The sequence below is a fragment of the Camelus bactrianus genome, chromosome 10, assembly GCF_048773025.1.
Source record: "Camelus bactrianus isolate YW-2024 breed Bactrian camel chromosome 10, ASM4877302v1, whole genome shotgun sequence".
Classification (NCBI taxonomy): Eukaryota; Metazoa; Chordata; class Mammalia; order Artiodactyla; family Camelidae; genus Camelus; species Camelus bactrianus.
This window is the reverse complement of record NC_133548.1, coordinates 57,971,264-57,999,054: the sequence shown is the minus strand read 5'-3', so window position 1 is coordinate 57,999,054 and position 27,791 is coordinate 57,971,264. Positions and strand designations below refer to the sequence as shown.

Here is a 27,791-nt window from a genome sequence, read left to right as displayed (position 1 = left end):
AGGGTCTCAGCACTTTAGACCTGATAAAGCTGATGGGAGACGGATCTCCCTATTGATGGAATATTTTTATAACACAAGTTACCACCTACAATTCTGTTTCTAAAATAATTGATACTCATCATAAACAGTGTTAAGTTAAAGAAGAGTAGGCTTGAATTGTGGACTGGCTGTCTATCACTCAGCAATCTCACAGGGAAAGATGTGTAGTCAGTGCTATACAAACCTCTAAATGTATCTTGGGCAATTTCTAATTGAACTATTGGAATTGGAATCCTAGATTGGAATCCTAGATTAATCTGTAAAATTTTAAGTGGTAAGCAACCTCAGAAAGCATCCTGGCCCACTGTCCTGCTCCTGAATGTTTGAATATGGAAATATAGAGTGAAATTTCATTTTTGTCACTCATGCCATGCGGGTAAATGAATAGCTGAATACTTGGAACTTTGATTTTTAAATGTAGTTATGACCTTTAGAAATAACAACTGCTTTAAAAATGTACCGAAGTGTAAATAAAATGGGCAATTGATATACTTCAGTTCCCAAAGAAAATATATAAGATATTGTTTTTACTTTGCAGCTTTCAGTCTTAGAGAAAAGACTTCATCATTTTATATGTGATGTGGCTTTCTGGGCTCCTGACATCTTCATAGAATTTGACTGGAGTTTCCTTCTCTTGGAAATGAATGGGCATTTTCTTGCTCTCCACAGTCATGAGCTTCACTTCCAGGGGGCCCAGCTTTACATAATCCTGTGGTGAGCAGACACAGAAGAGAATGGGAAAGGTTATTCAGCAACTTGCTAGCTTTCATAGATCAGGTTTTATTTATTATAGCTGGCCTTAACCTGACAGATTTCATTGCCCTCTTGAGTACCTGAACGCTGTATAACACGTGAAATATGAGAGCTACTGTAAATTAAAAAACTACTCAGTAAACTTATGTGCCCAGCGGGGCATGGTAGGCAAGATCTCCCAAAGAGCAGGCAACAAGGCTGGCAGACTTGTCGCTCAGGGGCCTGGGCGGGAACAACAACTAGAGAGGGGAGGTACAGCCTCTGCAGGCTCTTTAATTGGTAAAAGAAAATATTGGCTGTATTTATGTAGCCCTCTGCTGGCCAGGGTGTAACCACAGCAGACTTTTCTGTATTATTCAAGAACAAAGGGAAAGATCTGCAAACATCTTTGACTGTAAATATCTTAATATTAAACAAATCTCCTTGAGTTTTGCACATTTCACAAGATCTTTGGCTGCTGTATAGACAAAACTTACCACATTCTGCCAAACTAAATATAGTTTAAGATATCAACAAACAATTAGAAGTCTAATTTATATGAAATCCCAGGGGCCACCCCAAAACTGGGTTGAAACAGCTCCAGCCTACCCAACATGCCTTCCACTTGGAAGCCTCTCTGAGCCATAACTCCTTCTTTTGAATTCCTTCCACTCTTCAGCAAACCATTCCTGAGTGCCTAGTATGTGCCAGGCTGTGTACCAAGTGCTGAGGTGCAGTGATAAGCTCACAGACTGGTCAGGGAGACAGACACAGGCGGTACAGTCCTCCTGTTCGGTAATTAATGATTTTCTTATCTGTCTTCTACTAGCATGCATGTGAGGCAGGGAAGGGCCCACCATACAGGCATCTTTGAGACTTCATTTCTTCCCGTTCTCCCCCTTAAATTCTCAAGCATCTAACAAGCACCTGGCATGTTGTGGGGTTCTCGATAAACATTTATTAGAATTTAGGACAATCAAAGAATGAAAAAGGTAATGTTTTATTTCTCAGCAGTGCATATAACTGTATTTAGCTTTACAAATATGTAATTATAGAGCCATAATAATTGTAAGACAGGAGAAAAGCAAATTGGTGCAAGTCGACCACGTACTTCAGAATCCCTTGGAGGAGGATTCTGGAGTAATGTGCTGTATTAGTCTGCTTGAGCTGCAGTAACAAGATACCACAGGCTGAGGGGCTGAAACAGCAGAACTTTATTTCTCACAGTTCTGGAGGCTGGGAAGTCCAAGACTAGGGTGCCAGCATGACTGGGCCTTGGTGAGAGCACTCTTCCTGGCTTGCGGACAACTGCCTTCTTGCAGCCTCTTCTTATAAGGCCATAGTCCTATCAGATTAGGGCCTATCAGATATCTGTATGACCTCATATAACCTTAATTCCCTCCTAATCGTACAAAGGTACAATGAAGGTGCCCTGTAAGGGGGCCCATGTGAAGAGGAACTGAGGCCCTTAGCTTAGCCGGCATCGACTTGCCGGCCATGCGAGTGAGCCACCTTGGAAGTGGATCTTCCTGCCCAAAGCAAGCCTCCAGCCAACGTGTGACAACAACTGCTAGAGAAGCTGAGTCAGAACTGTCCACTGGAGACCTTCCCAAATTTCCAACCAGCAGAAGCTCTGAAGGAGAGTAAATGATCATTGCTAGAAGCCACTAAGTCTTGAGGTAATTTGTTGTGTAGCACTGGATAATTTACATGGTGTACTAGGAGCGGGGGTCTGTAAATGAATGTCTGTAGCAGACTGGGCAAGGGTGGGAGTGAAAACAGTTACCTAGTGAGAGATGTGAATGGTGGGAAAATTTTACAAATAATTGAAAATAGAATTTTTCAGTGTCCATATTCTAGGTTAATTTTCTCCATTAACTAATAAAACCACACGCTCTTAGTAGTCAAAGTTGTTTTCTCATGAATCTTACCTTGAAATCCTGCTCATCTTCATACAGCAAGTATTTCGTATCACAGGCCCCAGACTCTATACTTGAGCTCTCTTCTCCAGCTGTCTTCAGGTGCTCGCTGTATCTGCCGCTGTCCTCGTTACCTGGATGTAAAGCACTGCTCCCAAGTAATGAGCTCACTGTGTCTCCGCTTTTTACTTCTACAGCTTGCGGTTGTGGCTTTCCTGGGATGAATACAAAGAAATTAATTATGTACAATTTGGGGACAGATAAAAATACAATATATACTTTGTCACATTTTTTTAAGTTTGAAAGACCTTTGAGAATCTCCTACAGGAGATGAATCAGAAATGTAGAATCTGGGTATTAAAGTGAGACTGAGTCCCATTATTAGAAACCACATCTGCGTTGTATTTCCTTCCATTAGCTAATAAGTAACAATAATCATGTGGGTACCTGTGTGTGTGTTGGTATTTTGGTTGGTTGGTTAAATTCGAACCCAAACCTTGCCAGTGTAGACATCATTCCATCCCTCTCCACCAGTGTCTATTTAATTCACTGGTGTGGTGACTTGGACTTGAAAATTGGACTAGAGGAAGGAGATGGATTAGGTAAGCTCTGCAGGAACAAGAGAAATACGGAGGAGCTGGCATGTGTCTATTCCCTGAATAGCTCTTGGATTTGAGGAGCCTGTCCATAACAGAAGCTCAATAAATGTTTGTTAAATTTTTAAAAAATCACCATTACAATAAAAATAATACCTATATATGTTTCTGGCAACTCCAAACACATTTCTTCAGGTGGCACTTCCTGTCCAGCAGCTTGGGTAAGATACAGCCACCTAAAAACAAGTAAGAAGAGTAGCCTGTCATTCAACAAATATTGCACCACCTGCTCCCTGGTGCCTCCTTCTCTCTGCTGGATGCTGGAGACACAGAGATGTAAGAGGAGCACAGGCTCAGAAGGGAGGCGGACAGGCTCACAGTATTTGATGGTGATGGTCTGTACCATGATGGGTAATTAGCACAGTGTGAGGAGTGCTGTGGGGCAGAGAGAAGCAGCACTGATTTAGCCTTAGGAGGTAAGGAAAGGTTTCCAAGGGGAGATGAAACCTGAGCTGAGTCTTGAAACACCTGGGGCTGTTCGCCAGAGAAGAGCTTGAGCGGAGGGAAGGGCGTGCCTTGATGAGGGAATAACACACGTGAAGTCCTAGAAATGAGAGTGACCGTGATACCAGTTAGGTCGCTGTTGCAGGAATCCCCATGAAGAATGACAGCAGCCTGTGTGGGATGGATTTGAGATAAAGAGAAAAAGAGAAAGACAGCGAGCAGTAGGAATCCAAGAGGACATCCAGCTTCTGGCATTCAGAGGGGCGTGTTTCAGCTACAAGCCCGGTGAGCTGTGTGTCTGCTGCTGCAGCTCTGCACTGCAGATGCCCGAGGAATTTTCAGTCAGAAGACACGATACCTTGAAAGCTCCGTATGGCATTCCCATGAAGTTTGCCTGGAGACAGTGTGAAGCAACTGACCCTTGCAGATGTGCAAACAACCTCCTCATGCTTAGCAACTCAGCAACGAGAGTCAATACCCCAAATTCCCGGCTGTCAGTTACTTAACGAACATGAACAAAGTTTTATCCGAGATGCTTAAAGCTCCAGCAAATAATGTAACTACATACATTATTTATGTCTTAAAGCCTTCTTAAGACTTAACTTAGTCAAAGCTGGTCTGACATGAAGCTCTGGTTTGCGGGTGGACAAGTCTGAGACCATAGAGTTCTCTTCTTTCCTGATTTTACCATTTTGAAAAAGAAACTTACTAAATGCCATAATCTTCACAAGTCTGGCTTCCTTCTTAATCATTAAGATGTCACTTTTGTACCAGCACAGGGCATCCACACTTGATATTAAATGATATAGAAAATATTTAAAGACTGTTATCATATGAAATAGGTGTTAGATTTGCAGTATTGGTCCCGCTACTCTCAACTCTGTGGCACTGGAGTCCCTGGGCAGTCACCTCTGCCTTATTCACCTCATCTAATGTACCAAACAAATACTATGATGTTCCATGGGAGTCATGAAGAGGAAAAGTTGGAGGAGCTCTGGATGGGAAATACAGTAACTCTGCTAGCTAGAAGACCTCATTCTTCATCCAAATATAAAAGTAGAGAAAGTTTGATATGTTCACTGGTACATTTCATGTCTATTTCTCAACACCCTACTAGAATATACAGACTAAATTCTCAACAAAGAGGTGGAAAGGGCAGTTACCATAAATCACACAATATGTGTTATGTTCCTTTGACTTGAAAATTGTAATAATATACTTTCACTGTGGCCATTTTGTGAGTTCCTTCCACTACTGCAATTTGGCCAGAGCGTTAAAGAATTGTCACCATTAAAAAAATGACTTTTTACAGATACAAATGTTTAAAAAATGCTTTCTAGGTAAGTAATGACTCTGACCTGGGTACTTTGAGATCCACAAGTCTACAGTTGAATAGCTGATCAATAAGCACCAAATTTTCTCCTTCCAGTTCATTAATGACATGTTCTAGTTCTTCAACTTGCTTCCTGTGACTTGCAATCTGGTCTCCGAAAAAGACAATGGGTTTTAGTACTTTTTGACTTAGTTCTATCCAGTCTTTCATAAGAAATTCAACCTTTAAAAGTGCATTTGCCTGAGGGGAAGATCTATCCTGTATTATTTATTACTGGGTTTGCTTTGTCCTTTCTCTCTAAGAAGGAACAGGTGGGACTTTTTTCCAGGTCATTTGCAAAACTTGGCTGCATAAGTAGGCAGGCAGTTATTACTGAATGGTAGGAGTTGTGCTTCCCTACTCTTTAAAAACTAGACTTATATGAGCTAGAGGCAGAGATAAATAAGAAAATAAGACTAATTGATTTATTAATACTGTGTTAGTAGCTAAATGAGATTCTGTCTAAGGTTAATTATAAACAACACAATGAAAGCTAATAACACTGGGGAAAAAATCTATATTATGGCATTTAAAAAAGAGAAATACAGGATGGGCAGGGATAAATTGAGAGTAGGGGATTAACAGATGCACACTACCATACATAAAATAGATAAAAAACAAGGATTTACTGAATAGCACAGGGAACGATATTCAATATCTTATAATAAACTATAATGGGAAAGAATAAAAATATAGATATATACATACATGCATAATGCATATATATAGATATATACATATATGAACACCTGGAACACATCAACTATGCAAAAAATCAAAATAAAAAAGAAGTACAGACCTAGTAGCCCTTTCTATCAGCCTCTGTAATAATACAATTATATTTTCTCTGAGTCCTGAAGGGTCATTCACACACACAGCAGGCTTAATTAGTGTTTATTACAAAATATGGCTAACTCAAATAGGAACAAAATTTGCTGGTTCTGTTGATGGAGTTCCCATCAGTCTTTAAGAATTGTATTTTGATAACTTTTGTCTAAAGACGGCTTGATTGTGGGAAGGATATATAGAAGAATGCTAGTAGACAGAACCTCCAACTTATCTCTCTGCCCCCAAAACAGCATGAGCTACACAGGTGCTGGATTGAGAGGTGCTCATGGGGAGAAGTCAGGACAACAGAAGAATTAGAAATAAGAGTATAAAATAGAAAGTGATAGACTGATGAGAATAATAGAAAGATAAACTGGAAAAAGTCATGTGTCTCGAGGGAATATGATGAAATAAGAAAGGCAGCGGGGTTTAGATTGAGTATCTCTTGTTAGGAGTTGCCAAGAGCAACTGAGATGAGTACTTAGAGATGACTAACAGTTTTGATTTGCAGTTGAAATTATTCTATTTTGGAATCTGGAAGCATTCAGTATATTACTACGTGCATATTTCTGTCACATAAGTCATTAATTAAATGCTTGAGTTCTTACTATGGGAAAGATTCTGTGCTAGACACAGAAGGATACAAAGTGAATAAGGCATGGCTCCTTCCCTCAAAAGAGTTTACAATCCAGTGAACAAATATACAAATGATTATAATATAAAACAGTGCCAGTGTCACAGAAAAGGCTCAAGTACTGGGGAGTGGCTTGGAGATGGAAAGAAAAGCATTATACAGTTTACCAGCCTAACACACATTTTGCAAAACTTTTATGTCTGTCCCACTACATGGCCAAGTTAGGGGTTGGTGCTTTAGGATCTCATATTTTAAGAGATGATCAGCTTGATTACAAGCCCGAATGCCTTAAGGAAAAGTTTATAATTTCCAAATGTCAAAGGATGAGAAAGAAATTATAGTTGGATGTTGTAAACAGAAGGAATTAATAGAATGTTTGGAAATGTTTGACCTAAGGGCTTGGCATACTTGGGAGGCAGGACACACAGTTCTTGGTCTCCTGCCAAAGCTGGGAATGAGGGCCCTTTTGGGGAGTTAAGGCTAACCTTTCAAGCTACAGATACTCTGTGATATCACTCACCCCCTTTAGAGTACTAAGTCGGGTTCTCATCAATTGCTAGCTCCCTCCCAGCCTTTTGAAATGTTAAGGAAATGAAAAGTAGTTCCTTTTTATGGCCATATAAATGGACTTCTGGGGTAAGAAAGTGAAAAGGAGGAAACAGAAGACCGCTTTTCCCTTCTCATCCCTGCTTCTCCCCAAATACCCAAGAAATGTACTTAAGATCTTGGAAAAGATAATTTAGTTAAAACTATTATAAATCAGAGACCTAGGATCCTGAATAAAATGTATGCTCTTGAAAATTTCCCTGCAAGATCCAAGTTAGCTTTATGCCTCCTCACATTTGAAACTCTAATTACTAACGTTTTGAATTCCTTTGTCTAGTTTTCCTTGCTTTCTGTTTGTTAAGTTAGTGTAGGTTATTTGGAAAATTGGATTTTCTTAGTTTTTCTAGTAAGAAGGCTAAATAAAAGCAGATAATAAAAACCATGCAATAGGACATCTCATATCCTTCCCAGAGATCTAAGTTTTTGGTTATTGTTGAAAGATCATTTAACAGAAATATTTTCAGGAGTTCCATTATTAAATATCCCTTGTTACTCATTCTAAACCTTCCTCAAAGAAATTAATTGACATACATTGTTCTATTTCCAGGCAATTTTCAATTCTTGGGATAGTCCTTATAAGCACAAATGGTTTTAATTAATTTTGTGAGTAAATTTAATAGTAAAATGAATATTTATTGAAATAAAGAGAAATTAAATATATTGAACTTCCTTAAAATGGCTTGTTCTTTATTAGTAAGCTCTTTCTGCTCATGATTCAATTAAACATAACTTTTTTTCTGTCTTTTATTTCCACTGAATTATGAGAAATAAAAAATAAAACAAAGTGTAACTTGTGGCTTTAGTAGAAAGGACCAAGGCACCAAACAGCCTTTCCTATCAAATATAAATTCAAATATAAATTCTCTGAACCTAACACCTATGATAGCTTATAAAATTTAAGATTTGAATTGTTAAATTATTGTCACTAGGATCATACTGTTGAATTTAAAACAGTAGGAACTAAATTCCTCCCTAATATTAACTAATGAGCTCATCTTGAGGTTTTAAAATTAATATTTATGTTTAAAAATTGAGGATTTATCTTGATTAGTTTGGGAAATAGTATGAACTTTATAAAGGCAATTTCAAGATAATTGACAGTAACATAGAAAGCATATTAATTTTTAAATTCTTTTGTTTCCTAGACTCATCAGCTCTATTCAGTCTAACAGGGACAAGGAAAATGGAAAAGAGGCTGAGGGTGACATTTTTACCTCGGGTGTCTGAGAAGATGGTGAAAAAAACAAATGCAGGAAAAGAAATATCTAAGAAAAAATTTAACGAATTATGCTTCAGGTATGTTGAGTTCGAAGTGCCTTTGGGACATCCATGTAGAAGTGAATCTTCTCAAAAGGTAGTGAGTCTTTCAAAACAGAAACAGGCTCATAAGCACAGAGAACAAACTGGTGGCTGCCAGAGGGAAGCTGGGTGGGGCGATGAGTGAAACAGGTGAGGGGTGTTAGTAAGAGGTGCAAAGTTGCAGTGATAAAGAAGTCAAGGTGATGTACAGCGCAGGGAAGACAGTCAATAATACTGTAAAACCTTTGTAGGTGACGGTAACTAGACTTACTGTGGTGATGATTTTGTAATACAAAAAAAAAAGCAAACCACTATGTATACCTGAAACTGGTATAATATTGTACATTAATTACACTTCAAAAAAAATTTTTGAAAGGTAGTGAGTTTTCTTCATAGATGGCATTGAAGCATAGCTTGGGTGGCTTCCTGTCTGGATAGAAAAGGAATTTCAAAATAGTGAGTCTGTACATCCTCTGCAGCACCAGTGCTTTCATGGCGCATTTATGGTGCTCACTGAGCAACAGCTTGTAGTAAGATTCCTGTGACTTCAGCTCATAAATAAAAGTTGATCCCAGTTCAAAAAAATGAGAAAGAAGAAATTGCTTTTGTTTTTAAAAATTCCACTTACCTCTTTTTTGAGCCAGTCATTCTCCCAGATCTCTCGATAGCTGCCCTTGTCAATGAACCTTAGAGCATTCTAAAAAAACAAAAAACAAAGAACAAAAACTGTATTAAAGAAGGGCCGCCACACAGCAATGCACAGTTTGAGCAATGGTAATGCACAATCAACATATCTGATCGTTTTAAATTGTGTTTTGCAATTACTTTGGAAACATACCTAAACACTTCTGGTGCTGTCATTCTTTCTTTACTATCCTATTGTATTGTTTTTGCTGATTTATGTTGCCTAACACAGGTGATTCAGAGGACTGGACAATGGTTGTCCGTTCACGTTGACCTCTATTGTGACTGAATCTGACTGCTGTGGTGAAATCAGTCATTGAGTGATTTGCTCCACAGTTAAGATGGCTAAACTGCCACATAATTCAACTTACAGCGGAAGCACAAATAGATTAGATTACTACCTTTTTAATTTGGAAGATTTCTGCATGTGAATAATAATATACACATTTACACACCTAATAGCAAATAGTCTCAGGGTAGCAGCTGCAGCTAGATAGTCTCCTCGAGAAAGGCATTTTAGACGAAGCAAACAGGAAAAGCCTTATTTCATCAGTAGGTTCATAAAATGTAAATTCATCTTCAGCTACTTGGATATTTATATTTTCACCCAAAGAAACTTTGTACTGGATGGCAGATCGTATTTATCTGTGAGGTCCTTTTTATATGGATACAAGTAACTGAAGGACACAACCAAAAGAAGAGAAATTAAGAAAAATCTTCTGGCTCATAAACATGGATTGAAATAATTTAAAAATATGTTTAATGGTAAATTTGTGTAAATCTTTAAACTTGGAAGGTTTGCAGTTAATTTTTTTTTTCTTTAAATCATGCTAATTAAACTAAGAGCTCCATTTCCTAGGACCCAGGGGCTGTTATACTTCAGCTCCAGCTGATAAGTCAAAAGTTTACTTGAACATAAAATTTTGTTTGAACAAAAGTAGGAAGTAGCTCATAATTGAATTTAGTTGACTAAAGGCTTAATTCACTAACAATGGAGTAGTGTTTTCAGCTTTGGCTACGTGTTAGAATTTCCTGGATACTTTGAAAAATCCAAAAGCCCAGGCCAATTACAAATGAGCATCTCTGTGGGTGGCACTCAGGCCCCACTGGGGTTCAACAAATTTCTCAGGTGACTTCAACAGGCAGCCAAGGTTGTACAATGGAAGAGTTTAGGAAGTTAAGCTACATGATAAGATAGCCAGATAAAATGAGGAAAATTCATTTACACGTGCAGGTGTTCAGCATTTTGTGGAGAAAAGAAAATGTATAGTGTAATGATTAAGTAATGATCTGAGGAAGACATCTTAAATCTCAATTCTGCCACTTGCTCTGGGCAAGTCATAAAATTTCTCTGTGCCACCGTCTTATTAGCAAGTCTCCACCTTACTGGATTGCTGAGACTCTTAAATGTAGAATGCTAGGAACAGTCTTCATTATATATTGAATGTACATACTTGAAGTATATTTGATCTACATATATGTTTTTAATCATCTTAACTATGATCAGATCTCTTAATTGTTGATTTCACCATTTAATCATATTCAGTCACAAAGGGGCTGAATTGCATGGGCAGACAAACCATTGGTCAGTTCTCCATATCCTCTGTATTTGCATAAATCAGTAAAAATCATGCAGTAGAATAGTAACACTGAAAGAACAATTGAACCAACAGGAAAGCAACAAACAATAGCAACTGAAATTCAATGAAGAACTTAAGAAAAGACCAGATGTTTATGACTTTGAAGAAAGGATGTTTCAGATCAAGAGACCATCCCAGCGGGGACCTCACTGATTTAGGAGACAGTCAGGAGACAGGGAAGGGACAAACAAAAAGAAAGAGAGTCAAATATTTTGGGCAAAATAAAGATTAGAAAACATAAATTGGAAATTACATGGCAAACATTTTTTTATATCCCCAATTTTTAAAGCTCCAGCAATATAAAGTATACTCTCTTAGATTTAGATATGCAAGAAAGTACTTTTTAGACAAATTATATTTCATCCTATAATTCAATCAAAATTTTATTTAATAATTTGTTGTAGCCATTTTTATTATACTTAAAAATAAAGAATTGAATATTAATTTACTGAGCTCTGGCTCCTTATGAGGCACTATGCTACTTAAATCATTTCATTCAATCCTCACACTATTCTTTAAAGGTAAATATTATTGTCAATTTTTTATAGATTAGGAAACTGAAGCCCAGAAAAGTCAAGTAACAAATTCAGCTTATATACCCAGTAAGTGGTAGCACTGTGAATTAAACTAAACCACCTAGGGCAGAGGCATAACTCAGTGGTAGAGTGTGTGCTTAGCATGCACGAGGTCCTGGGTTCAATCCCCAGTACCTCCACTTAAAAAATAAATAAGCCTGGTTACCTACCACCCCCACCCCAGCAAAAAATTAAAAAATAAACTGCCTAACTTCAGAACCTGAGTTCCTGACCATATACCACAAGAAAGAAATAGGTGGTGGGGGTAGTTTTGTTTTTTAAGAAAATTAAAATACAGAGAGGAGCAGGCTTGGGGTGGGTGAAATGGGTAAAGGGGATTAAGGGGTACAAATAAGCCATGGGGATGTAATGAACAGCACATGGTCGATAACATTGTCACAACTTTGTATGATGACAGATGGTTACTAGACTTATCTAGTGATAATTTCATAATGTATGTGAATGTCAGATCACTACGTATACACCTAAAACTAACATAATACTGCAGTCAACTGTATTTCAGTTTAAATTTTGAAATTCTATGCAAGAAGAATAAAAATCTACTATCAGGGAGAAAAAAAAAAGAAAATTGAGATATACCTCTGTGGCCCATTCCTTCTTTTGGTCCAGTTGCAACAAAGTTTCTCTGATGATTCTCGTTCTAGCATCTTCCAGAGTGATTTTATACTGTTCTTTAAAAAGAAAATTAGAAGCTTTAAGATCCTATGTAAAACCATCATGTTATAAATTTTATTTTCCATGATCCTCACCTCTCCTTTCCATACATTTTTTTCCTGAATTTTCAAGATACATTTTTACTGAAGCATCTAGTACTTCCAATTAGAAGAAACACTCCAATAATTTACTAATACCTTAATGTGAGTTAGTTTGAGATGATATCTCTCTCATGGATATTTGTATTTTTAAAGGATTGTCTCTCCAAAGGGAGAATTTCCAACACTTTAGTGCCTGTGCAGCTATCTCCCCTTCATTTCACACAACTCGTATTCCACAGCAAAAAGAGATTTGATTATTCACTTGAGTAGCACCCTATTCGTTTGATTCCCTCTAATTAGATTTCCAATATTCTTGGCACACATTTCCTGAGGCAGGAAGGGCAGAATGAGAGGAAGAAAGAGAGGAGGAGAGGGGCTGTGAAAGTCAGTAGACCTATTCAGAACTGGGCTTAGAGCAAGAATTCCTTCTCTAATATAATCCCAACTCAGGGCCCTCCCACGCTGGTGCACTTGGCCCAAACCCAGGTGTGGGTGCACCCAGACACCACCCACTGAAGGAAGCTTCTTTCTCTAAGTCTGCTGCAGGGTTTCTACACACACGCAGGCACACACATCCATCCCTTTACTTCCCCTTCTCAGTTTCATAGGTGGTCCAAGGATAGTTCCTCTACTTCCTCCCTCCACCTTTACCCTTAGGCTCATAGTGCTTGTGCTGACAACCAAGGGTAATGGATGATTCAGGGGGTACCCATTTGATTCTTTCACCAAATGTCTGCCCCCCGAAGATTTTTTTTATTGAATCTGAACCATCTTTGTTTCACCTGACCTGACATTTCCTCAGCGTTCTTTTTGACTCTGTTGATGTCATTCTGTAAAGAGATAATGAGTTTAGCATGTTGTTCACTCCCTACATTCTTGTACTCCTCCCAATATTCCTTCTCACTGAGTTTCTCAAGAAATAGTTTCTCAGCATTATTTATTTGAATGCGCATATCTGTTGAAAAAAAAATCAAGACATTGTGTCATTTCTATTGTCCTTGCAATCTGATTTTATAAAGTTAAGGTCTGATATTAAAATATCAACTCATAAATACTATTTTATACCTACAGCTTAGGTAAATCTATTCAAACTATTGTTTATCTATCTCTCATGATTCAAAATCTAAGTAAAATTAAACTTCCAACTATAAAGTAGATGACTGGTTTGGAGCTGTGAATGAGAGCTATAATATGCAATTAACCTGTATGCCTAGGGACCCACAAGCTTAAATTATTCCTGTGATAGCCTGATAAACATCCTATTTTGTATAATATATTATATCACACATACTTTTTATTAGTAAGTTGTCATTTTTCTGGTCATTATGTCTCTGGGCAAAGTGGTTTCAACTTACATCCATCCTCAGTCCTTGGCGACCATTTTTGTAAGTAAGTTGTTTGATTCCATCCTCTAGAGGTCATTTGTTTGGACTCCCCTTGTGTGAAATGACAACATATGATAGTCACAATGACCTGTCTTCTCCTGCCCCCACATAGTAAGATTTCAGAGTGAAAGATAAGTTCCCCAGCTAACTATGTACACAGATGGGGCTATCTCAACCATATACACTTTCAGTTTGCTCTGGTGTACTTGCTACACATGATGTTCTACTCAATCTTTAGGCTGAGTATCATGATGCTGAATATTCTGGAAAAGGAAACGTTACAAAAAGCCAGGTTCAATGAACTTAATGGCTATTTGGCTTACTGCCACGCACCGTCTTGTCTGAGAGCCCCTTGAGGGCAAGACCACATCTTATTCATCACTGTCAGTCCAGCACTTAGCACAGAGTCTGGCAATTAGCTGATGCTCAATAAATGTTTATGGAATGACTGAAGCATTCCACTTGGGCCAGAGGGGTGTTCTTCAGTCCAGAAGACCGGAAGGACTCCAGACTCGTCTTTTTCCAAAGACGTAAATAAGATATTTTTAAATCCCTTAATAAGTGGCAATTGTTATTGTAATTAAACAATAAGCACTACAACCCAGATGATCAGCTGTCCTCTAATGTGAGCAGACTGCTGCCCTCTCAGCCTTGCGCCACGTTCAGTCTTAGGGGGCAGGTTGGTTGATTTCATTGAATGTTCTGAAAGAGAAGTGGATGTAGTGGCTGTTGTTCTACCTTCCCAGAGCCCCCCTCTCCCTTCTCTTCTAGTAACACACGCCTCCTATCCCTTGTCAAATAAGTAGACCTATTACATTCTCCTCTTCTCTTGGCTGTAGGGATTGGTCCAGGGATGAGCATATGCCCCAAGCTAGGCATATGCTCAGAGTCCTTTGCTAGAAATATTTGCACTGAAACTGTTGGAAAACATCTCTCTCTTGTCTCCACATTGATGTTATAAGAATGTAAGATCAGACGTATCTATGATCAGAGTTCGAGCCTCAGGGGGACAATGGTTTCAGTAAAAGGGGCCAGCTTTCAGGGAGAAGGCAAAGAGAAAAGCAGTTCTCTCCCTTTCCCTTTTCCCCTCAGCATCTGTGGGCTTCTTTCTGGGACCACTATGCACGCCCAGCCCTGCTTGGCTGTTCTGTGTCACCCAGCTTGTCCCTGTCTTGTGTGACACACATACCCCAGCACTTTACCCCAAACCACCAACAGGCACACCTCAACGAAATAGACCCGTTCCCTTCGAAGGCAGTTCAGTGAGCACATCCGAGTATTTGGTTTGGTCTCACTCCCAACTTAAGGGACTTCTTAAAGCATCCCTTCCAAACACTAGCAGAACTCTCTTAGGAGCCCAGCCAGCAAAATACATCTACCACCTCATGATATCACTGTTGCCCACACATAGACTCGGTAGGAGGAGACTTATGGGAGCAGTTTTAGAGACCTCTAAAAATGAAGGGTGCTGATTGACATTCGGTCTTGGTAACTATTTCATTCAAAACAACAAATATCTACGAATGGAGTGCCTTCTCTGTGCCAAGTGCTTGGGTAAGTGGGCTGTCTGAAACACTTGGGGAAATTCAGGAAAATCAAGTCCCTGGCTTAGCCTCTCAGTTTTTAGTCCTGCTTTCTGATAGCACTCAAGTCTCTTTCTCATGTTTTCCAGCTTCCTGGCAGGGATGGCATTTAAAGAGGTTCCGGCAAGTTTTAGAGACCTTAGCAGAAAGTTTAGGATGAATGCATAGGGTTTTGTTTTTTTTTTAATGCATGTGCCAAAACTGTGTGTGACTTACCCCCAGGACCCTGGTGTTTCCTGAGCCCACAACAAAAGTATGCCCTGGGTCTTTTCATCCTCTGTGCCAGCATTATTTCTACCCATGTCCTACAAACTTCCTTTTTTCCAACTCGAATCCCTCTTTCTCCTTCTAAATAGGGGGCTTGGCTCCCTTAGAGATATTGGAGGGCGGAAGCTTCATGGTTACATTCACTCTACTTTTCCCAAGTCTGAACTGAGGCTGAAGCCAACTGAAGACAACAAACAAGAGAATTTCCCCTCAAAAGAACAATCCCCACTGCAAGGAGTTCAAGCGGGTATCTAACAGGCTGTTGTCTGGTGCTACGGGTCGGAGGGTTTTCTTCAGCCTTTGTTGTTGATCACTGCCCTTACTCCTCCACCTCACTTGGCTCCAGTATCTCTGCCCACTTTGTTATTTCTCTCTCCTGCCCATTTACCTACATGTGTTTGAGGTTGTGGTGACAACGATGTCATCTGAAATATGTTCACAGCATTTGAACATATTAGGAGACAAAAGCATTAATACATTCAAGAAATAACTTGATACAGCTTTATGATAATTTTCTAAGTTCCTAAATCACCTTTCAAGTTTTGTTCCTGGTCTCTTTCAAACTTCCATTTTTCCTTCATTGCTTCTTCAACTTCCTCTCTTGTTACAGCTTCTAACCCCTCTGACTTGTCTTTACTCAGTTCCTTTAGCAGGTTCTGTATGTGCCAAATTTGTTCGTCCTTTAAGCGTCTGTTCTGTTATGAATATCAACAGTTGTTAACTATGTCTGCTGAAATATTTACATTGATCTTCCTCACAAGTTATACAATAATATCTCTAAAGAGCACATGGAATATGGAAGACTCAAAGTTAAACCCATCAATACAGTCATCGTTGAAGAGAAAGTTACATTTTAAAACTTGTGTCATTAATCTGCCAGTCTGTCACCCTATCATAGGATCAACGAACATTAAAGTTAGACCTCGAAGGACAATTTCCTTAATCTCCCACAAACACCACTCTTGTCTAGCAAACATCTCTCATTCAGCCAACATTTATGGAGCATCTGCTATGTGCTAGGTAGTCTTCTAGACACTAGGAATGTATCAGTGAACAAAATAAACAAAAAGTCCTTCTCTTGTGGAATTAACATTATTCTTTGCTTTTCTTACAAAAGACACTAATTCTCTTCTTCTGGGGTGATGGCTCTTCACCATTCCAATACTCCACACTTGACATATGGACTGTGTTACTCTTGTAAATATCCCATCTCTGTTTCTAAGTTTCTTATTTAGTCAACTTAGAGTTTATTCTTGCCCTTGCTATCTTATTATGTATATGCAGAGATATTTCACTGTGTGTGAACTTAAAACATTTTCCTTGTAGTTTTCTTAGGCTCCACTTAAGTTTTAATACTCACTTCCCTGGTGTCTCCCCTTCCATTTCTTAAACCTAATAAAATGTATATACCTAAAAAAATCGAATACTTCTTTTAAAATTACTTATTTTTCTTATAATTTAACATTCTCTTTACTATAACTTTTCAACAGTGTATTTTATTTCTGATATTTACATCTTTTATTCTCTTAACCTACATAGGTACTCTAAGAGTATTTTTTCTTAAAACGGATTCTCTAGGCCAGTGCATCTTAAACTTTAATGTCATAGCAAGCACTTGGGGACCTTGTTAAAATGCAGGTTCTGGTTCAGTAAGTTTGGTATGAAGCCTGCAATTGTGCTTTTCTGATAAGCTCCAGGAGATGCACAGCCTGCTGGCCCACGGCCCATATGTTGAGTAGCAAAGTTCTTTCAAATGATCTAAATATCTGTGATTTACTGATAGCGCTACAGCCTGCTAGAGCTCAGTTCTTTAATTTAATACTTAATGCAACAAACTTTAAGGTTGAGGGCTGAAATTTTTGATTTCTTAACATTGTTTAGCAAAAAGGCACTAGTTTAACAAACTCGTCAGATAGGATTTTATGTAACCTTAATGCTCTTTAAGTGACTGTCATTTCAGTGCATTAGAATTTTAATTTAAAATTTTGATAAACTGAATAAAAGCAATAGACAGTTAACTCTATGATGCCCAGTACTGATAAATACAGGCAAAAAGAAAGAGATTGGGACTGGATAGGCTTTGAGTGATTTAAAAAAATGGAAATAAAGATTTAAAAGATAGTCAAAATTCAGTAGTTTGACTTATCTGATCTTTTGTTTGCAGCATTAAAGTATCATAATTAATTCTGTCTCAGAAGAATTTTTAATACCAAAGGATTCATAATATGATGTATCTGAAAACTGAATCTCTTTCCTTCTAACCCACCCTTTAAAATCTTACTGGGAGTAACATAAGTAGGAATGGTAGAGTAAAGACTTCTGAAAATCCTCTTCTTCATAAAAGCAGTGAAAAAAAAATTGGCAAAATTGTTAAAATCAGCTTTTCAGAACCCCGGAAATTAAAGACTTGCAGTGACTTCCAGGGAGTGTTTATTCAAGAAAAATGGTTGAATCTCGGTAAGGACAGTTAGCTTTGTGGCATTTTAACTTGCCCTAACAACCAATAGCCCAACAATCATGGTAAAAACCAGTAACCTAGCAGCCTAGGACTGAGAGTGGGGGAGGGAAGAGAGAGGAGCAGAACTCTTCCAAAGCCCAATTCCCAGGTAATAGTCATTATTTGATCCATCTGGTAACTCCCTGGAAAATCCCACTGGCAAACTTTGTTTTTATTTGACCTGACTCAGAGCTTACCCAGTGTGTGAACAGCTTTTTCCCAGATTGATATTTGTCAAAAACAGAGGCAGATGTCTGTCAAAAACAATACACAATTGTTGAACATTACAGCTCCCTGAGGTGGTAATAAAGGTTGAGGTAAACAACAAGCTGACAAAAAAACCTTTGAAAGAAAGCTGGAGATAAGATGTCCATAGGGAGCTTTGAGAGCGCTGACATATTCCTGGGAATCTAGAAGGCCACGTGCATGGACAGGGCTGTGTGCATATTCAAGGCTGCACATGTGCTCAGGAGAGACCTAGAAAGGCCCTAAGCTCTTGCATCTGGCTGACCTTGAGGTTCTGCAGAAGCAAGAAGTGAAGGTTAAGGCGAAGTTGTAAATTGCCCGGCTGAGTGTAGAAGGCAAGCCCCGACAAGCACACAGAGCCCCTCAGCAAAGGCTGGGAGATTTATTGGTTAGAGACATTCAAGGAAATCTCTATCTACTCACTAGCTGACCACTAAACAAAGCAAACAGAGACGTCAGGGGGCCACACACAATAAAAAATATAGGCTTTCCAGAATTAATTCAGGAAAGTCATCAAACCACAACTACAATAATCAGCAACAAAAAGCCTGGAGAGAGGAGAGAATCTGATTTCCAGGGTTGTCACATAATACTCAAAGTCTAGTTTTCAACAAAAAATTATAAGACATGAAAAGAAATAAGAAAGTATGACCCATGCACATTTTTATTGGGGTTATTATACAAAGTGAAAAAAGGAAGTCAACAGAAACTGTCCTTGGGGAAGCCTAGACGTTGGACTTTTTAGACCAAGACTTTAAATCAGCTCTTAAATATGTTCAAAGAGTTAAAGGCAACCATGTCTAAGGAAGTAAAGGACAGTATGAGAATGATGTCTCACCAAATAGAAAATAGCAATAAAAAGAAAACTTTTTTAATGATAAACCAGTAGTCTAGTGAGTAAATGGATTTTCCTGAGTTCTGTGAGCCATTCTAGCAAATTAATCAAATCTGAGGAGGGGGTTGTGCGAGCCTCTGATTTATAGCCAGTTGGCAAGAAGTACAAGTGACAACCTGGACTTGCAGCTGGCATCTGAAGTGGAGGAGGTCTTTGGGACTGAGCCCTTTACCTGTGGAATCTGATTCTATTTCCAGGTAGGTAGTGTCAGAATTCAGTTGAACTCTCAGACACCCTGCTGGCACCCGAGAATTGCTTGTTGGCGAGGGGAAGCCTCTGCACATACAAGTTTGGAATTGGGTCAGGAACCCTTTTTAATAGTATTATGAAATTTGTCACATATACATAGGAGAATTATCACCAAAGAGATGTCATTTGAAGACATTTGTTAAAGAAGATGGTCCAGAGAGAGTTTAGGGTGAAAGAGAAGGGCTGAGATCAGAACCTTGGTAAATACTCTAATTAAGAGGTGGTTCTAGGAAAGAAACAATAAATGAAACACAAGAAGAAATGGTCAGAGAAGTAGGAGGAAGTTTAAGAAAGAGTGATCTCCTGGAACCCAAAGGAAAAAGTGTTTCAAGATGACAGGCATGACTGCTGAAGGTATGAGGGGTGAAGTAAGGACTCTTTGTAGTCCCTTACTTCACCCTGGCTAATGACCTGGCTAATTGGTCATTAATAACTTTTGCTAGAGCAGTTGTAGGGAAGTAAATAGTACGCGTGAAAGAATATATTGGGTGATAAGGATATGGACACAGTGAACTATGAAAAGTTTAATGGGGTAGTGGAGCAATGAATGCAAACAGAGAAAGAAAGATAATAAGTGAGGTGATCGTCTAAACAAAACCAAACACATAGGAAGAGATGATGGGTAGGAAGGAAGACGGGCATTTCCGATTTTGACATAACTGAAGAGTAAATTTATGTCTTGCTAATGAGTCATGTTTAATTTAGACCTCAAATTTTTTCCTCCCACTAGTGTTTGTGTGAATCAATGCAACAAATACTTATTGGACACCTACTCATGCTGGGCTCTTCTGGAGAAACAAAGATAAGATTCGATTCCTGCTGCCTGACGAGCCTTCAGCTGAATAATGGAGATGCATTTTTATACCACATTCCAGCTCAGACTTGGGGAATAAAAAGGAGCTAGCCAAGAGAAGAGCACTCCGGGAAGAGGAAGCAGCCTCTTTGTTGTAAAGGGACCATAACAAGAAAGAACTTGGCTTTTCCAGTATTTTAAAGAAGCAGTGGTGAGCAAAGGGTGGAGTGGCTGACTCAAGCTTGGAAAGGTGAGCAGAGATCAGATTTTGCAGGGCCCTGAGGACTTTAGGAAAGATGGTGGATTATATTTTCTGTGCAATAGGAAGGCACTGCAGGGTTTTAGGCACTGCAGGGTTTTAAGCACTGAAAGGTTTACTGCATTCAAAGGGTAATTCTGGTTGCACTGTGGAAAATGTACTGGTTAGATAAAGGATGGGTAAGAGGGAATGGTGGCTTAAACTGTGACAAGAGCAGCATAAAATAAATAGATGCATACAGATGGGCTAGAGTCTGCCTTTCCAAGCTCCTCGCTGCCGGGTCCGTGAGTGACCCCAAGAGCTGACTTAGGCCTATTATATTCTTGAGCTAATGCTCATGGAAATAAGAACTCTGTTTCTGGCTCCAATTTGATAGGTTTTGGGAAAGTGATTCTCTCCAGTTCTGATCTGTAATCCTTTCCACAACCATATGGAAGCCCCAAAGCTGGCCTGGGAGCTCCAGTGCTGACGACTAAGGGATGTGCATTGGCTCCGTGTTGGTAACTCACTCTGTGTGCTCTGGAATCGCATCCTGTGGAAGCTGCCTCCAAGCGCCTAGGCCAAACTTCCCTCATCCACTCTCATCCACAGACTTGAGTTTCCGTCTTTAGTCCCTAATGCAAGACTAATCCTTGAGAATCACAACAATGTCAGGGTCATACTGACATCACTACTAGGGCTTGTCTTGCCCAATAAATATCTGCTGAACAAATGAACAAATCCGCGCTACGGGGAAGACAGGAATCCCCATTTTACAAGGGGGGAATTAAGGTGCCTACTAGTTTTGGCCAAAATGATATTAGCAGTAAACTGTATAGTCAGGATGCAAATTCAGGTCTCTGACCCAGATTCTGTTAAAATTTGTAGATACAAATTTAGGCAAAAGGCAAATAAAACAGTTAGGTGTGGAAGTTTCAGGGTCCATATAAAATAAATTTTTCAACAGGGGACACCCTCAGTATTTCCTTATTCATGAAATGCCTTAAGGGATAAGTGGTGTGAATTACCATTTACTGCTGCCCAACTTTATTTCTGTTGGTCTTCAGTCCTGATAGTCATATATAGCACCCCTTTGATACTTGTTTTATTCTGATTTATAAAAACAATACATCATCTTAAACAATAAATTAGTTAAACAACTGATATTGTCCTTTTCAGATAATATTTACATATGCACCCTCTGAAAATCTAAAAGAAAACAGACACAAATTAAAAATAGAGAACCAAGGTTTTATAGTCAAATAAGAAATTAAAAGATAAATATGGTTTCAGAGCTAAAATTCTGAACATAAGATTCAAGATTCTCATGATCACAATTCAAGCTGACTTCCTTTGACATTATAACTATTATAATAGAAACAGCAGTGTCCTCTTGCCTCACATGTACAAAATACACTTAAATACATTATAAATTAGTTAACTTCAAGCACTAAAGAAGATTATTTCCTAGAGTACATTTCATCGTAACTCCCAATTTTTAAAAGCATTTGTGTAAATATTTAATGACTAGATACTGGCTTTAAATTTTATACTCACTCTTTCATGATACTTTTGGTTCTTTTCTCTAAGTTTCTTTATTTGAGCCATGAATTGTTCCACTGAATTTTCCTTTATTTGACAGCTGATAACAAAGATGTGTTACAATTATTTACTTTAGGAAAAATTAATGAGATAAGATTTTAAAATTAAACTAAATTATTTGCATTGAAGGCATTAAACTATTAAAAACTCGTTTAGGGATAAGAACCTTTCTTAAGTGATTTTGTGTTTCTAAGTCTATTTTACTCACTAAAATATGTATTAGAGAGACAACTTCAAGTTTTTTTAATCAATCCCCATTTGTATTTCATAGTCATAATTTTTATACTTTCTAATTATCTATTAATAATTCAGCTTAAAGAGAACTAAGAACAGGCATACAAAAAACATGCTTTCTAGGATTCTAAAAATGGGAAAATGATAAAACAAAGACTTTACAGGGGCAAGAGCATCTTGAAACAGTAAACTAAACAAGGCTGACCTATTAGCTTAAGTTCATAGTGTATCATCTCTTCAATAAGTAGTAAAAACTCCTTTCTTGACAAAAATACACTTTTAACACCCAACAGATATTTGTTGAGCATCTGCTAGGTATGAGAGAAAGGTGGAAAAGTACAGAAAGACTTTGATTTGATAGCTATTTGAAGTGTTAAATGTATCCCTATTACCTACTGAATCTTAAAACTTTAAATCTGACACCAATATAAAGGAACAGAAATAGCTCCATGTAACTCCCTTGCCTCAATTAAACAAAACAAAACAAAACAAAACAATAACATAGCACCTCTGTGGTATGGTAAATAGAGGAGTGGTTAAAGAATGAGAAACTGGTTTTCAGTCTTGTCCTGTCATTTCTTACTTACGTGACCTCAGGCAAGCCAATTCTCTAAGCCTCAATTTCCAAGCTATAACAATACCCAGATCTATGTATTTTTGTAAGGACTAAAATAAGAAATTTCTAGCATGAAGTAAATGCTTAGTAAATTTCAGCTGAATTTGAATCTTACGTTTTCAGCCCTTTCCTCAGAATATCATTTACATTTGTGATATTGGAAACCTAGTAGGGATAAAAATGAAGCTCCTTCTTTCCAAATGAAGAGAAAAACGCAACATAAAAACAAAACGAGCAAATCTTTTAGTGGCAAAAAGCTCTGTGTGGACACGGTGAAACTTGGGTTTTAGACCTGGTCTCCACTACCTAAGGACTCAACCATTTAGGCCTTGGTTTACGCTTCTATATGTAAGAGAATTAAAGGAGATACCTATATGGTTCCTTTTGGTTCCAAAATTCTGCAGTTTAAACTGATCAGAGTTCCCTTTCATGCATCATTCATACAACACAGATCTAATGTGCTGCTGGGAGTGGGGTGGATTCTGAGATGCCCTTTTTAAAGGTTTTGGAGGCTGCATCAGGCCCCCTTCTGGAGCACGTGGCAGCTGCAGGTGTGACTTAGCCTAGCTTCTCCTTGGAATTCACTTCTGCCTCCTCATGCCTCAGGAAGAGATGAATTTACCAAGAAGCAGATGAAGCTGAATCTCAGAACTCCACACCATTAGCCACTGTGGGAACAAATAAACTGGATTCCAAAAAAGAATCTATACTTTTATCTGCCTAGGGAAAAAACATAGTATATAAATGGTTCAGTGTTATCCGTGATTCCAGGCATCCACTGGGAGTCTTGGAACGTATTCCCCAAGGATAAGAGGCTGGGGGGCTGCTGTGCTCAGAGATGATCACTTTATAGGTTCAACACTGGCAGTCTCAGCTCTTCACAAACCACCACAGAGGTTCATGACCTTGTTTTCTAGACATAGATTCAAAAAAAGGCCAATTGTTCAGAAACCATTGATTACTTACTCTGTGCCTTCAGCTCTTTGCTAGGAGCTGAGACTGTGTAAGAGAAATATAAGACACTGCCAGAGGCCTTGGACAGTCCTTCCTCAGGTGGTGAGGGGGGTGTCTTGCCTATTTGTCATGTGACAAAAGTCCTGTCACCTGGGAACACACGGAATGAGTAAACTGTCACCAGAAGAGCATGGTACAGTAAGGTTTAGGCTGTTGCAGTCCATGAGATGATTTATTCTGCTTTAACAAAGGCAAGAGGACAAAAGCATGGGATGTTCAGTATATATCTTGCACTGGATTGTGAGAATTTTAAAATGCTTGCCTCTTGTAAACCTCTGTTATAGAGGAAAAAGACTGGCCTCTGGTTGACCCAGAAGAGAGAGGAGGAGTTGTAATTGGTTGTTATCACTGTGAACCGTGGGAGCAAATTAGAGACCAGACTGCAGTTCCAGAGCGGGACCTTCTGTCCAACTCTCCTAAGACAAGATGAGGGAAGTCTTCAGTTATGTTGAGAAATGAATGCGGGTAATATCTGTTTATTACTTAACGTTTTTATCTCAAGTAGGAAATAAAAGGGAACTTAGTTAAAGTTCGGTGTTTCTCTCAGTGTTCTGACCCTTTCACTCACTATCTTCTAAAAACAACATATGAATAGATTTGGAGTCTCTAGGGAAGGGGATGGATTTTCCCTAAATGTTGTTAAAAACAGTTCCCTTAAACAAAGACCTAGTCACCGGCACTGCAGGCTCCCCACTTTCCACCTTGTCCCCCTCCAATAAATGGCTTTACATTCCCAAGTCCCACGTGCTCCACAGGAGTCTGCTTATCTGACCCTTGCCTGAACCACCAGTGTCTGCTCCTTCCCTCTCCCCCGAGTCTGCCTCCTCTCAGTTCCTAGACTGTGATAAGCTCTTGCTCACCTCACCTCTTTTCCATAAGCCTTTCTGTCCATCACTCTGTATCTTCGTAACACCTTTCAGAGATCAGCTCAAACGTGGCTTCCTCAAACAAGCTTTTCCTGATCCCTCTGACTGTATCAAGTCCTTCAGTCATACCATTACACAGCACCCTGCACTTCTGTATCATAGCACCTTATTTAGAGCTACATAATTTTAAATCAAGATTGGACTAGGTGTTTAATGTCCACCTCCCATGCTTTGTTAGGGCAGGGACCATGTGGTCCTGTCCTCCAGTACCCAGCACTTGCCTTGTGTTTGGCAAACATTCAAAAACTTGTTCAATATGCATGGATAAATTGCATTCTTATTTGAAAAAGACTGACACGTATACATTCACTCCCTAAGTGTTACACATTAAAACACCTACTCTGTGCCCAAAGTTGAGGTTCACAAGTTCTCAAGGGGCTTGCCCTCCGTTAGTTGGGTAAAACATAAACACTGAATAGGTATCACCTCTAGTTTTGTCTCCAGCTCCTGGGACAGAGACATTAAGAAATATTCTCACAAAAATTAATTACATCTAAATCATTTGGATGTGATCGGCTGCAGGCATTTGGGGATAATGCAAATTGGAATGTCTAGAAACAAAAGGTTAAATAAAGAAATGTCCTCTTTTACTCTTTTATAAATGTACACTAACTATTCCACACTGTATTTTAAGAGGTAAGCCACCAAGCTGTGTGTATGTGTGGAAGAGTGCCAACAGTACAATAGAGGGAGGGAGGGAGCCAAAACCACAGTGGTGAGTGTTCTTTCATAGCTACTGTTTGGCCTATGTTATAGACAAAGTTCAAAAAACTTAAAAAAAATGCCTGTAGCACCAAAGTGCAATTATGCCGCCAATCCACCTCCAGTCCAGCTTCCTTGACAGCTTTTGAGCGCTTCAGTTTCCACTGGAGTTACGTGAGCCTTAGAAATGGCTGCCACTTATGCATGGGGGCTTGGATTTCAGTCTAAGCTTACTGATAGTCTAGAAGTGCCTCACTCATAGACAGTTTGACTTCTTTTGGTGGCCCATCTTGAATATCCTTTTTATTTGCTTTCGCCGTGTTTTCCATTGAGTTGCTTTGCTAGTAAGAAATATACCTGTTTAAGAAAGAGACATAGGAAAAGTAAATAAATTCTGTCTTTGCTTCCTTACTTGTGTTTACTAGATAAAGCACTGCTGGGACTTAATTTAAAACTGGCTCTTCCATCAGATTGCTTCCATGTCCCCAGACCTAACGTCCACCACAATGCTGGGACACCATGAATCAACTGGATTCCTGAGTCTGGTGAGTTCCATGCTTAGCCCAGGTACAGCAGTCCCCACCCAAAACCTTCTGAGACTCGGTCCTTTGTGTTATCCATCGATGACTGTTGCTCCTATCAAGCATCTTTAAGAGCAAGGACTAAACTTTTTCAATCATTTTATGTCTCCACAGTGTTTGGAAGAGTGCGCTGCAAACAACAGCACTTCAATAAATACCTTTTTAAAAAAATTAAGACAAAACAAAAGCATAATTTTCTATGAACACCAAAAAACTAGGATCCAAAAGAATTAGGTTTGAACAGGGTTATAAAGAGCAAATAAAAGCATGTATTAAAGGGTTTTTAAATGGCTAAGAGGTTTACAAATGCAAAATAATAATGATAATTATTATGATTAACAGTAAGTGTTCATCAGCTATTAATTGCTTTTCCAACTAATAATAAAGATTATCAAAAATATTTTTAAAAGGGAAAATCAGGCCCACTGTTCTTAGATTTTTTTATAGTAAGAAGAAAAATTTCATAGATTTGGTGTGGGTACTAATGCACATCTTTTGAGATCATCATCTTCCTGAACAGATTTTTATCTTTTAATTTTTATTAATCTCAAGAAAATAAGTGCCTAACCTTGAATTAATGTATTAGTAGTTGAGTGTGGTAGAAAGAACATAACCTCTGTAATTATTTGTTAAAATGGCTGGCAGCTCCATGAGAGTGGGGATGATGTAATTCTTGTGCATTACTGTATTTCCCCACCTAGCACAGTAGATGCAACCCTTGACAAATGAAATGCTACAAAGCAACAATAATCAAAACAACGTAGTATTGGCATAAAAGCAGACATATGGATCAACGGAGCAGAATAGAGAGCCCAGAAATAAACCCACACACCTATGGTCAATTAATCTTGGCAAAAGGGAGGCAAGAACATATAATGAAGAAAAGACAGTCTCTTCAGCAAGTGGTGTTGGGAAAGCTGGACAGCTGCAGGTAAGTCAATGAAGTTAGAACACTCCCTCACACCATACATAAAAATAAACTCACAATGGCTTAAAGACTTAAATATGAGACATGACATCATAAAACTCCTAGAAGAGAACATAGGCAAAACATTCTCTGACGTAAGTTGTAGCAATGTTTTCTTAGGTCAGTCTCCCAGGGCAATAGAAATAAAAGCAAAAAGAAACAAATGGGACCTAATCAAACTTAGAAGCTTTTGCACAGAAAATGAAACTATAAACAAAATGAAAAGACAAGCTCCAGACTGGGAGAAAATATTTGTAAATGATGCAACTGACAAGGGCTTAATTTCCAAAATATACGAACAGTTCATACAACTCAAAAAGGAAAAAAACAAACAACCCAATCAAAAAATGGGAAGAAGACCTAAATAAACATTTCTCCAAAGAAGACATACAGATGGCCAATAAGCACATGAAAAGATGCTCAACATTGCTAATTATTAGAGAAATGCAAATCAAAACTGCATTGAGATATCACCTCACACCAGTCAGAATGGCTGTCATTAAAAAGTCTACTAATATAACAAATGCTGGAGAGGGTATGGAGAAAAGGAAACCCTCCTACATTGTTGGTGGGAATGTAAATTGATACAGCCACTATAGAAAACAGTATATGGTGGTTCCTTAAAAAAAAAACTAGACTTGACATATGATTCAGCAATCCCACTCTGAGGATATATTCAGAGAAAACTCTAATTCAAAAAGATACATGCACTCCAGTGTTCACAGCAGCCCTATTTACAATAGCTAAGACATGAAAGCAACCTAAGTGTCCAACAAGAAATGAATGGATAAA

The 27,791-nt window shown here is 38.6% G+C and overlaps 1 protein-coding gene and 1 long non-coding RNA gene across 3 annotated transcripts; one reads left to right on the top strand and one right to left on the bottom strand.

Moving 5' to 3' along the window:
• Positions 1-549: 549 nt before the first annotated feature.
• Positions 550-25,983, bottom strand: CCDC83 (coiled-coil domain containing 83). 2 transcript variants are annotated; one of them, XM_010973417.3, is made up of 10 exons: positions 25,686-25,983; positions 21,915-21,999; positions 15,972-16,134; positions 12,992-13,159; positions 12,029-12,120; positions 9,158-9,226; positions 5,149-5,270; positions 3,443-3,522; positions 2,703-2,905; positions 550-748 (listed from the first exon to the last, which is right to left on the bottom strand). In XM_010973417.3, the coding sequence occupies exons 1-10, from the start codon at positions 25,778-25,780 to the stop codon at positions 587-589; spliced, it is 1,239 nt and encodes a 412-aa protein (XP_010971719.2). In that variant the 5' UTR covers positions 25,781-25,983; the 3' UTR covers positions 550-586. The 2 variants fall into 2 exon arrangements, with proteins under 2 accessions (XP_010971719.2, XP_074228917.1); XM_074372816.1 differs by lacking the exon at positions 12,992-13,159 and having other exon boundaries at positions 21,915-25,983.
• LOC141578902 (uncharacterized) lies at positions 759-27,093 on the top strand. Its single transcript, XR_012509766.1, has 5 exons — positions 759-2,450; positions 8,376-8,526; positions 20,057-20,369; positions 25,877-25,996; positions 26,147-27,093. It is a non-coding gene; the product is annotated as an uncharacterized LOC141578902 (long non-coding RNA).
• Positions 27,094-27,791: the final 698 nt, after the last annotated feature.

What these genes read in the sequence shown, in the direction of transcription:
- CCDC83 (XM_010973417.3), bottom strand. Translation starts at nt 25,780, where the DNA reads ATGGAAAACACGGCGAAAGCAAATAAAAAGGATATTCAAGATGGGCCA. An exon ending in ACCAAAAGTATCATGAAAGA is followed by an intron (nt 16,135 to 21,914) that starts GTGAGTATAAAA and finishes TATTCATAACAG; the next exon opens with AACAGACGCTTAAAGGACGA. An exon ending in GTTGCCAGAAACATATATAG is followed by an intron (nt 2,906 to 3,442) that starts GTATTATTTTTA and finishes TATTCATCCCAG; the next exon opens with GAAAGCCACAACCGCAAGCT.